Source organism: Limulus polyphemus, unplaced genomic scaffold, assembly GCF_000517525.1.
Source record: "Limulus polyphemus unplaced genomic scaffold, Limulus_polyphemus-2.1.2 Scaffold1459, whole genome shotgun sequence".
In the NCBI taxonomy this organism is placed as follows: Eukaryota; Metazoa; Arthropoda; class Merostomata; order Xiphosura; family Limulidae; genus Limulus; species Limulus polyphemus.
In genome coordinates, this window is record NW_013667069.1 from 175,101 (window position 1) to 187,671 (window position 12,571).

Consider the following 12,571-nt stretch of genomic DNA (forward strand, 5'->3'; position numbering starts at 1 on the left):
ATTTTTTTAAATAGTAGCATAACATTCAATTATTTGTAAAATAATTTATTATTTAATGAAGTTTAAAGAGAAATTTAATAAAAAAAAATCCCAAAACATGTTTGAGACTATAAATAAGCACCCTATAAGAAAAAAAATTTTTTCAAAATGTTTGTAAATTTTTTCTTTACACTTTAGCACTGGTCCTGCCATCTATGATTGGTATCTAAACCTTTTTTAAATCTGTTTTCTTTATAAAATGGAATCTGGGCCTGTTAAACCTCAGTTGTAAAAACTTTTAGCTAATCATAGTTGAAAGTGTCAATTTCAGTACCATGTTATTCCAATTGCTGTATATCACGTTTAACAAATCATATAAGCAAAGCACGTGATGAAACATTGTTCTCTGGATTTTACAATATGAATGTGAAGGGTGCTTATTATAGTAACTGCCATTTTTTACAGAGGTTGTATTTAGTATTGGTCACTAGTACTTTTTATAAGTCTTAGGAAATTTGCTTCTGGAAAAAATCGTATAGGATAGATGTGATTTTTATTCTTTTTTCTATAGTAGCTGAAGTCATGCTGTATCTTATATCTTTATATTAATCATTATATTGAAAAATTAACTCAAAATAGATATATTTTTAGGAAAGAAGTTGATCTACGAATGTTAGGGTTAAGATCTATCAAGTGGCGAGTGAATGGTCTTTACGTGAATTAAGCTTTGCACTTTGAACTGAAAGAGTTTGTGATTTTTTATATTCTTTTGCATTTAAATTAGTAGTTTTAAGTTCAATAATTTAGCATAATTTTATATTTAGTTCATAATAAAAATATGATTCAGTATTTAGAATGATAAACTTGTGTGATTTGTATGTACAACTACTAGTACCAGTACCACGTAAGAATTTTATATTTTTCCTTCTTACTGTCTTTACTTTTTAGTAAGACCTACACTTCTATTGTTGTTGCTTTATAATTAAAACAATCTAACTGATATATAAAGAGTTTATTCTGATATTTTGCAAATGGTTTAAATCTCAGTGTACAAGTGACAACAATAAAACCATATGTTGGTTGTGAAACAGACTAAACACATTCATTCGTCTCAATAGTACAGGAGAAGCTGTGACATTCTCACAGTTGGGGTCTCAATATACCGAAGAGCTTAAGTTTCGATTTCCAACACAAATCATGCCTTTAATGAGAGGAATGTAACTAGGACTAATCTTTTAAATGCTGTAAAGTAATTTTCTTTGTAATTTATGGTGTCTGTATCAATTGGTAATCTCTTGTAACAGGATGTATCATGTAACTAGGGTCAGGCGGTGTTATTTAAACTACCTTTACTGTAAACTATTACATATATTCACTAGTAGTGGCAATTAGTTTTGTCTATATAGTGAAACAACATACAAAGACATACGTTGAAGTAAACTTGTTTGAAGGTTCAAAAAAATTATATTCAAGTACCAAAAAGCTTTCTTGCTATCATATCTACAGTAATGTTCATATGAGCTTGCACTGAACTGAACGAGAGTGACCACCAACAGGCACGATAGTTTATGGCAAATGTACAACATTCACGCTGCTAACCTTACAGTTTTTTGCCACAATAAACAAAAGTACGGCTGCAATGAAACATAAACTTGAAATAAAAATACATTTATGAAACAAAATTAAAATGTTTCTTATGTACATAAACATGAAATCCTAGTTAAAAATAAAAAAAATACTCATTTATTGTTTAGGTTTACTTAGAACTATTATTTTTGGGTTTTGTATATTACTTGAAACCATAAGGAGAATACGTAATTATTAAAAACATTAAAAATAGAAAAAATTTGCATTATTTTAAAATAAGGTACTGAAACATAAAAAGTAATAAGTTCAAATCTGAAACAAATATAAATATCATAATCATTTCTTATAAATACCATTTCCTAATGTAATTTTCCAAGATATTAAAGATCGTAATGCAAAAAACCCTAAATTTATCAAAAGTAACAGGCTTTATATTTCTTAAACTACGTGCATTTATGAAAGTTCTTATGAAGTTTCAAACAATTTCGTCCACTACTTTTATTGTTGAAACAAAATATAGCAAGACTTGCATTGGCTACTCAGAAAGTTAGTAGCCAGTGGTCATCAGGTTAATTCCAATCCCGAGTTGTGGAATCTAGGCTATCTGGTTGGGGCCTGCCTATGCTTATATTCTATTCCACCTTTGATATAGGAACTGAGTTCCAGGTGAAGAGCATACCTGTTCTGAATGTAATGTGGTTCCCCCATTCTTGTAGCATCTTTAACTTGGTACACTCGTGTTCTATACAGATGCTTTCTGTATGGTTCATGCCTACACTGGCCCCTCCACCTTATCAGTGTGGGATTCTAGCTATAGTGTCAGTGGAGGTATGTTTTGGAAGTTCACATTTTCCTAAACTGAAAATGTCTTTCTAATAATACTTACCTCTTCTGACACTCTCCCACTCTCCTCTCTAGAAGCTGGTTTATGTCTCAAAAAAGTGATTACAGTATCTGAACGAGGTGCTTATATACAGTACTTAGATCGAGGGTACATTAAAGTTGGTGGAGAATTTTGCAAATTACAATTTGCCAAGGGCATTTGAGTGGGGTATAAAAGACTGGAGCAAACGTTTTCAATGCTTAGATGGGCAAAGAGTGGAAACCCTGGAGATCAAGAAATAACTATAATGTCAGTGGAGGTAAGTATTGGTGGAAATACATTTTCAGTTTAAGAAAACGTTAACTTCATCTATGGTAGTAAGAACCATGTTAATGCATCTACAATTTCCTGAAAGGTATACTGAGGATTTAGGTTCCATTTTTGGAAGACAACAATATGACATAAAACATATAGCACAGAAGTCTCCCACTCATGATGATATTTCAAGCATTGTTACATTTAACTGATGAGACTTATGAGATAATCACCATGCTGTAAAACCCTTAATATAGATGCTTATGCAAAGCCAAAAAATTGAGTAATTTGGTTTGGTAAAGCACATATTGATGAAGTTCTTATAATCTGTTCTCCTTGAAAATCAGTTAAATTACACTTATTTCCCATGTTGCATGACCGTTAATGTGGAATAGAGCTTACGTATTGAAATTTGATGAGGAACTCACTTTTCATAAAATACAATCTTATTGAAACATTTAGACTTATATTAGTGTTTTCTTCATTACCCGTTCAAGAGCTTATGTATGTTTAAACGATACAAATTACTTGTCCAAAAACTCACTAGCATAACAAAGTAATCAGTCAGCTCAGGATCTAATTTATGAAAATCTGGGGAGGAATGTGCACATGTTTAAGCAGGTGTTTCTTTTTGTTTTTTTCCCATTCAAATACTGTACTTATATATACATAAAAACTATTCTTCCATTGCTAATTAACACACAGTCTTCACTGTATTTAAACCTATTTTATCTATTTCACTTGTACCTCAGTTTTCATTTTCTCATGTCCAAATTGTTTATTTCTTATGCATATATTTCTTTTGTAATTACTAATATTGTTTGTTTGTACCTCTAAATTATTGATGATGGAATTATGAAGGTTCAGAAACGTTTAATAAATGCTTCTTGTTATTACATTTGTGTTTTGTTTTATCATTAAGCTATGTTTTCCGAAAAATGAATCAATTACTAATAAAATTACTGTGAATTAATATTGGTAGCTTGTGTATTTCATGTAGTAAATTTTGACTGTAAATAATGATAATGCTTTAAAAAATATATACTTTGTAATATTCTACTGTAGTCACTGAGGTTTGCTTGTGTTGAACAGTTGAAAGCTGTTATTAAAATGAATAATCTGCTTGGCGAACTGTAAAAATGAATTAACATCTTGAACATCTTAAAGGCCAAAAGTAATGACTACCGATACATCATCATTTGTCAAACTTATTATTGACTGGGATACCTTGCTGAATGAAAAAGTCAAAGAATTATTGACAAAAACAATATTGAATATAAAGGAACCTATCTATATTAGAGAAAAAAAACAGCTACTTAGGATTAGAGATCAGCAATCCACTGATTTAAAATGAAAATAAGCTAACTTTTCAAGTAGCAGGTAGAGAAACTATATTGAAGAGCTCAATTAACCTCTCCTGTAATATTTCATGAAACTATATTGAAGAGCTCAATTAACCTCTCCCGTAATATTTCATGAAACTATATTGAAGAGCTCCATTAACCAATCAAGTAGTTGTTCTTGAAACTACATTAAAGAGCTTCATTAAATATTCAAGTAGTAGTTTGTGAAACTACATTGAAGAGCTCCATCAACCAGTTAAGTAGTAGTTCTTGAAACTACATTAAAGAGCTTCATTAAATATTCAAATAGTAGTTTGTGAAACTACATTGAAGAGCTCAATTATCCTTTCAAGTACTATTTACAAAACTAAATTGAAGATCTCTATTAACCTTTCAAAGAATAGTTTATAAAACTACATTGACGAACTCCATTAATCTTTCAATTATTAGTTCATGAAATTACATTAAAGAGCTCCATTTTATGGCTGCACAGATTCAGTATCAAAATTTTCAGATATTGTGAAGATGCAGCATAATAGATTGAAACATCCTCTGATCACCTGTTCATTATGGAGGTTGCCTATTTCAACAAAAAAATCTCAGATCCATTTAAGTAACTATTACATTTTCTAAAAGACTATTACCTGCTATTTTAATGATAATTTTGTATTTTATAGACAACATAGATGACTCATCCAGCCCTAACCCTGGTAAAGGTGGGTTTATACGATCACTAAATATTGGTAACACAACCCAACTGGAGAAAAGAATAAGGCAGGAATTAAAAGAGCAGGGTGAGTTGTAACTAATTAGTCTTGTGGTACACAGAAATTTCAAAATTTCCTTGTTCTACAGTTAGATGAACTAGCTTAAAACATATCTTACAATTTTTTTTAAAGGTTTCTGAAGATTGTAGAATATAAAAAAAAACTGTTATCTTTACTATGTGTGATGCCTATTGTTGCCTTTGTTGAAGTGAATAGCACTTTTTGTGAATGCTATTTCAGGTTAAATGCTGCCCTTAGAAGAGCTTATTTCATCATTGATTGTGCTTAGTCTTTTGGCATTAATAAGTAATTTATAAATTCCATACTTCTTGGAGGAGTGGTAAATGCAAATATCACAATTCTCATACCAAGGGAGATTGAGGATTTTTTAATGTTTCCTCATAAAACTAAGAACTTAAAATTTGTATTAAAATTTGATATATAAACTACATTTTAATGCCAAGTTTATTCATATATATAATGTTAATAAAGTAGTTTAATTAAATTTTGAATGTATCTCTTAAAAATATTGTGACGTACACTTTGACCTACACGAGCAAGAGGGTCAATTGTATATTATTGTTTGACAATTTTCATTGTAAAAAGCTTTTGCTCAAGGCCAATTTTAAACCACACACCTTGATAAACTTTCTATAGACCTCCCACTAGGTATGTGTATCAGCTTTAATAACCATGTTTAAGCAAACCAGTTGGATCAGCATCTGGAACTTGAAGTGTATGTGGTCATGTGGGATTATTGTAATTTCACTATCTTTCTCTCCGTAAATATTGTTGATTTTAAGTTGTGCCTCAAAGCTTGTGAGAATTTGTTAATTGTAAATCTTTTAATCTTCAGTACCATGAAATATACCTATCTTCTTTTTGATGACCTTTAGAGTAGGAGGATTTGCTTTCATGACTATAACTTTTTTGTACAATATATTCTTTGATTTGAATTCCTGTTTTCTTGGTAAGTGCACCTTACAGGAAAGGCACTGGTTGTACAGCTTCTCACTCCTGTGATTCAAACTTTAACTTTTATGCATTTGACATGTCTATCAACTACTGAAGGAAAAACAGAGATATAATGCATAAATTGACACATAGTAATGTTTTTCCCTTTGGTTCTTGTAGGTAGTGATGTGGTTCTGGCATAAATTCCTTATGAGTGGCTCCTTCAGGCTTATTTAGCTGCTCAGTAATTACAAGTGTCAACTGAACACCTTTATAGGACCAGTGCCAACAGTATGTTGAAATATCCAAAACCTAGTGAGCTAGCTCCTTTTGGCTTCCCTCGATGGACACAGCAGATAGCCCAATGTGGCTTTGCTATTAGAAAACGCATACACACACACACTTATATTACCTGAAACTCTTTCAGGATAATACTTTCTGAACTTCACCTGGAAGAGGATATTCTTTCCAAGTTGCAGAACCAAGGTGTTACAACCATCAAATGGATCTTTGTCTATAAGACTATAAGAATGAGAGATACGAGTCACAGGGTAGTAATTTTCACCTTTTCTTCACCCCATTCTCCTGACAATGTGAAGGCAGGATATATGAATTGTCCCATATTGCCTTATACTCCCAAGTCCATTTAGATATTTCAACTGCTAATAGTTTAGATATTCAAAGACTTTCTGTAGTATATCTTTTTTTCCTGTACCCATTACAGCAATAGGAACCACGATATTGCAGATGTTATTCTGAAACACTGTGCAAACTGTTAAAGAAGTGAAACATCTCTTGCAATGCTTTTATGAAAGTAGTTATGCTTCAGGCATGCAATCTACCATTTTCATTGTAGTTCGAAGACCTATTTCAGTGCTGTTATCTTTTCTGCCTTCTGCATAAGTGTACCTATGTGGTGTCAGTTATATTTGATTTTGCCAAGAGTCAGTAATGTAAGCCCCAAACATACTACCTGTGGTGCCATATGTCATATTTGCTCTTACAAAATATTATAAACCCTTTGTAAAAAAATCTAAATTTAGAAAATGTTTTGAGTATGAAAACATTAAGATTCTTTTACATGTAGAATGTACACATATAACAGTGATGAGTCCGTTTTAATTACTTTTCTGCATAATACATGTTCTAATTATGGAGATTTTGAAATCAGGAATTCTTGAGCTCGATGATGTTACAACAGAAAACCCTGAAGATGAGGTTCTTGCTGAGTTACGCAAGTGTCAAGCAGAATTAAAATCTGTCACCACCCAAAATATTTTACATGCAAAGCATTTACTCCACCAGGCAAAGGAAGAGATGAAAAAACAAGAGCTACGGAAGAAATTACTGATAATTGATACAGAGGTGAGATAAGACTTGAAATAATTTTCTTTGTAACATGGTTAATTAGAATTTTTCTTCACTTTTTTGAAAAGATTCAAGTAAGAAGTCTGTTATATCCAAGGCTGTTCCTCCCAATGTTACATCATTATGTAAAATTAACGTAATATAAGTAATTCAAAATGCATTGTTAATATTCCTAGAATTTCTGATCATAATACGCTACATGTAGTGACTGTATTCATTGAAACTTAAAAAATTGTGTGTGTAGTATTAATGGCTTCTGAAAAGAAATGTGACAAAAAAATTATAAGTGAAAAATTTTGTCATGACTTTATAATTTGCAAAAAAGTAATATTCCTTGGTTGCAAAGTTTGTGAATAATAGCTCACTCATAATCAACAGGTTAAAGTTGTATTTCAGTCCTGTTTCTTTTTACAAGTTGTGTACCGGTCCTGTTTATTTTTGTTATTTTATTTGTTTGTGTATAAGTCTCAGTTATTTTGATTAATCATTCTAAAAGTTATATTTGTGTAACAACCTAATTTTTCATGATTACTGTCTTGTTTATTGTGATTTATCACTCTGCAAGTTTCAGTGATGTATCATTTCTGTTTTTCGTTATTACTCTTTGAAGAAGTTATGATTGCTTTTCATCCTTTTTATTTTCATTACTTACAGGTAATGGAAGTATACAAAAAAATGGCAAGTGCTCGTCAGAAGAAAAAAATACCAACGAAGAAAGAAAAAGATCAGGCTTGGAAAGTACTAAAAGAACGAGAAAATGTACTGAAACAGCTAGATAGTTAAAGAGAAAGTAAATGTGAATGAGGAAAAACATCTAGTGAAGTGCAGTTTTACTTACATGAAAATAAAATAGGTCATGTTGCAGCTCACTGTTGGCATTTGTCATTTCCCTTTTTTGATATACATTTATCCGAGAAGAAAAATTTCCTGTGAGTTGTTAAATATTTGTCAGAGAAGTAAAAGCTGAATTGCAAACCTACTTTTTTTTTCAAAGAAGTTCTTTCTACTTAGGAATATTGTGTTTTATTTATTGTATGGATCTTTCACCTTCTACTTGCTATAATTTGATGTAAACTTATTGTTAGACCATAATCACTCTTTACAAAATGTCTCATGTTATAAAAGCATATGAAGTCTATGTTTGATTAGGCTCATGTAACCAGCATAAGTAGGGCCAGGATGGCCAAGTGGTTAGGGTGCTTCACTCACATTTCAAATCCCCATCCCACCAAACATGCTCGCCCTTTCAGCCATGAGAGTGTTATAACGTGGCTGTCAATCTCACTATTTATTGGTAAAAGAGTAGCCAAAGAGTTGGCGGTGGATAGTGATGACTAGGTGTCTTCCCTCTAGTCTTACACTGCTAAATTAGGGACGGCTAGTGCAGATAGCCCTCGTGTAGATTTGCACGAAATTCAAAGCAAACAAACCAGCTTAATGTGACAATGTAATTCTATTGGTTGCTGTAGATCATATCAACCTGATCATTTGGTATTGCATGAAAGGCTTTGAGGCAGTAAAATGCAACAAATTGTGAATAGTTTATGAAAGTATCATAATCATTTCTAATTCATTCAAAGTGCACATTATGACCTTTTACAAAGTTACATTCAAAATTTAATTAAACAACTTTATTATCAATGTACAATAATAAATTGGCATTAAAACATTGTTTTTAATCAAAGTTTTATGTTATCTTCAGTTCTAAATTTCAGAAGGAAATATTTAAATAAATTCTCGGTCTTCACTTTGTGTCATAGGATGCATCTCTTCTTTCAATTCAGATTTTTAGTAATAAAAGAACAGAATATTACATGTGGCAAATAGTAAAAAAAAAAACACGGTAAAGGGAACAAACTGTCAGAAGACATGAGACTGAAAAGGATGCACAAATATGTTAAAACTAGTTTCTCTAATAAAGAGACTTGTGACAGGTCATTCCATTTATTCTGGTTTTTCACTCATATTGTTAGTTTTTATCTGTTCCCTTTTGTGACCTTCAGAGTTTCCAACATAAAATTTATTGCATCTACCATAAAAGCTCCTCCCATCTCGTCATACATTTGAAGCCACTTGTTTACTCGTGCTGACCTGTCATGTTGAAAGAACATTTAATGAACTAAGCAACTATGAAAATGTCTTTTTATTTTTTACAGTCAAAACTGCTATTTTGCAAAGAAATCTTAAATGTGTGTGGACTAAAGTCCTTGTTCAGAGCAGTAATGAATTTTTTTGAATGTATTTATAGCTTAGTTACAAAGCTAGATACATTATAGTAGTTTTGGGACATTCTAATTTAATGCACAATATATTTTTTGTATTATAAAACACACATTTTATTTTATGGACAACCAACACATAAAAAAGATAGGGTTATGAAAGTAAGCAAACTGTCACTGGGCTAAGTACTAAATTTATTTATGTATATTTTTTTATTTATTGTTATTCTTTTCTTTAACAAAAAGCAACTACATTTTTAAAAATTAAAAACATATTAGGTTAAATAAAAAGAATAATTTCCAATTCACTCCTTTGAACATGCAGCTTCATGTATGATGTAGCTTGATTGTTTCTCTGCTTTTGCTGTATGGTTTATTGCTTGTCACTGTACTGAGAGAGAGTTTGAAGAACAATAAGATTAAGTGAAAGCAGGTGTGAAAAGATTAGAAACTAAGGCTCTTAGGATAAAATATTGTAATTGTCTGTAGTCTTCCTGGAAAAATGTTTTTGATTTTATTTCATATTTTTCAACTTTTCATCTGATCATGCATTGATGATTTTGTTACAGTTCATGTTAGATGAAATAAAACATAAAATATATAGTTTCACTGAAAAACTAGGTTCTCATTTAGGAGGATCTAGAGGTTATGCAAATGAAATATGAAAACTGTAAGATTAAAAGTACTTTTATTCTTAACATGAAAATCACCTTTTACTCGAATTGACAAAGTAATGACTACAGAAATGCACAGACATATCTTAAGTAGAAATATTTTATTAAAAATTCTAATTTCTTTTTTAACAGACTTGTAACGTTTACTAAATGCTGGCCAAAGTTTGTGAAGATGCACATTGTAAATTTAGAATTATGGTAAACATTTGTACGTATAGTTTCACAAATATGGGGTCTAGTTAATGTGAAGTTTCTTGCCCGTTATCAATAAATAATCATACTTTGCCAGTTTAGGTGTTATATACCATATCACATGAGCAAAATGTTTAATAATGGAGCATGACATTCAAATAAATAATAGTTAAAAATGGGTGGACTGGGACACCAGGAAAAATCCCAGTGGGTTCCCTTGATTATAATAGATTAATAATCCTGTGTCAGCACAAAGTGAAATAATTATTTGTCTACTGCCATCACATTAGCATTTCAATTAATGTGTATTAATTCTACCAATAATGACGTGCATTAAAAAGGATTTACTTGGCATTATTTCTGTTCAAAATATTAGCACCTATCTTGTGAAGAATTCCTCAGTGTTTTTGAAATTTCTAATCATGTAAAGTATGTATAACTAATATTTTAACATTCAATTACAAATACTTCTGTATTTTTCTTATTTTATGACAAATTTGTGGGCTCCTTCTAGCTTTTATTTCAGTAGAATTTTAGAGTTCACTCTGCCCCTGATATTAAGGTCAAGTAACAATTAAAATGATGAAAAATAAGACTGCAAAATTTGTATCTCAAAATATGATGATGACAGATTTATCAGCTCTCTAATGCGAAGACAGAAACCAAAATCATAACACATACAATTAGAGGAATTTGTGAAGTACTGGTAAAATAAGCAGTTTAAAAAAATAAAAAATATATTAAATGATGTAAGTTCTAATTCACAAGTCAGAACAGAATTATAAAGTGGCACAATAATTATTAGTTGAAAAAAAAAGTAAAGGTTGCTAAGTTATTCTCAATAAAAGAAAAATAATTCCTTATATCAAATGAAAGAAAAACTTAAATTGTGCAATGTAAAACTATTGATTTGTAAAGAAGTGCATTCATAAGTTAATACAGTAAAAAGTTATTTTTAATGTTACACAGAGTATTAATTGAAATAAAGATCTTGGACATAAATATTTTGAAAATTGTACAAAAAATAATTATTTCTAGAGCAACTCCTGTCTTGTATCAGGTGATATGTGACTTGCCATGTTTTTTTTTCTCAATTTCTCAATTTATACTGTTTTTTTTTTGTTTTTTTTTGCCATTGGTTGAATATGAATTAACCTTGAGTTTAAAAGAGTTAAATTGAAACATAAACAATTGATAGGTAGAAAACCATTACATTAATTTCAAATTCAGTTTATACTGTCAGACTGAATAAAATACTGTAAGAACAGAACAACACAAAAGAACCTCAGATGAAAAGATAATCCAAAGGATACCCAGGTGAGAAGCAAGTTTGGTATATTTTTCTTGATTAAGAGAGCCCATCACATGGTGGATAACAATCTAGAAAAGCTGGCTGGAAAATCATTTTAAGACAAAGCACCAATCAAATTCTCTGAAAATTTTATTTTTTTGTGATATATACATGTATAAGAGCAAATTAATTCTCAGCAATATTATCAAACTTAATTCAGTTTTTTCAAAAAAAATTTTGGCACCTGTGTAATGTTCAATCTTAAAAACTAACAATTTTTTAAAAATAACAGTTATTTTATACACAATTCTATGAAAATTAGATTGTTTCCAGTCTCCAAATTACTAAAATAATAACTTACTGTACAAGGCTAAAAAGTGGTAAAAAAAAAAACAACGATGAAACTGAAAAACAATCTCATACACTACATGTTTCCACATATATTATTATGTCATCCTCAGGAGTGTAATGTTTTGCAAAAAATAGCACTTATGTAATACATTTTTGAATTGACCACAAAATAGTTTAATAATTGTTTCTTTATTAAATCCATTGAATATTAATTTTTGTATTAATATTGACAATAAAATATTGTAATTTATTATAAATTTTACAAAATCTGAGAAATTGGGAAGTTATAAAACTTAAAATAGAAGAAAATGGCATATTACTGTTCGAAGAGGTTAGGCTTATATTCGATAAAAATTCTATTATCAAAACATTTAAATTAATACTTGATTAATTATTTTGATTTCTATGTCTAAATAATGTGCTTCTACTGAACTTCCAATTTTACCGAATAACTAGTTTCAATAAAATTACTTATCTCAGGATAATTTATACTCATTAAATCAGCTATATACCTATCAGCTAAGGCAAACATTTCCTGCTTTATAGTGTTTTCATTGAACTTATTTTCACAAAAATAAAGATATAAATTTGCTATACAGGTACAATAGTTAGCTCCCTTTGGAACTCCTTTTTTTAAATACCTGATTATTAAAAAATTACTATTATTATAAATACAAAACTTAATATATTGTTGCGTCATCGAGATCA

At 30.1% G+C, this 12,571-nt stretch overlaps 1 protein-coding gene across 3 annotated transcripts in view; it reads left to right on the top strand.

Annotated features, from left to right (window-relative positions):
- LOC106463681 (transcriptional adapter 3-like) overlaps positions 1 to 8,115 on the top strand; it is a 68,073-nt gene extending 59,958 nt beyond the window's left edge. For all 3 annotated transcript variants that reach the window (XM_013923739.2, XM_013923740.2, XM_022391257.1), the window contains exons 9-11: positions 4,725 to 4,841; positions 6,940 to 7,133; positions 7,791 to 8,115. In XM_013923739.2, the coding sequence (XP_013779193.1) occupies positions 4,725 to 4,841; positions 6,940 to 7,133; positions 7,791 to 7,919 (440 nt within the window). In that variant the 3' untranslated portion in view covers positions 7,920 to 8,115. The remainder of the gene's footprint in view (positions 1 to 4,724; positions 4,842 to 6,939; positions 7,134 to 7,790) is intronic.
- The last annotated feature ends 4,456 nt before the right edge of the window (positions 8,116 to 12,571 follow it).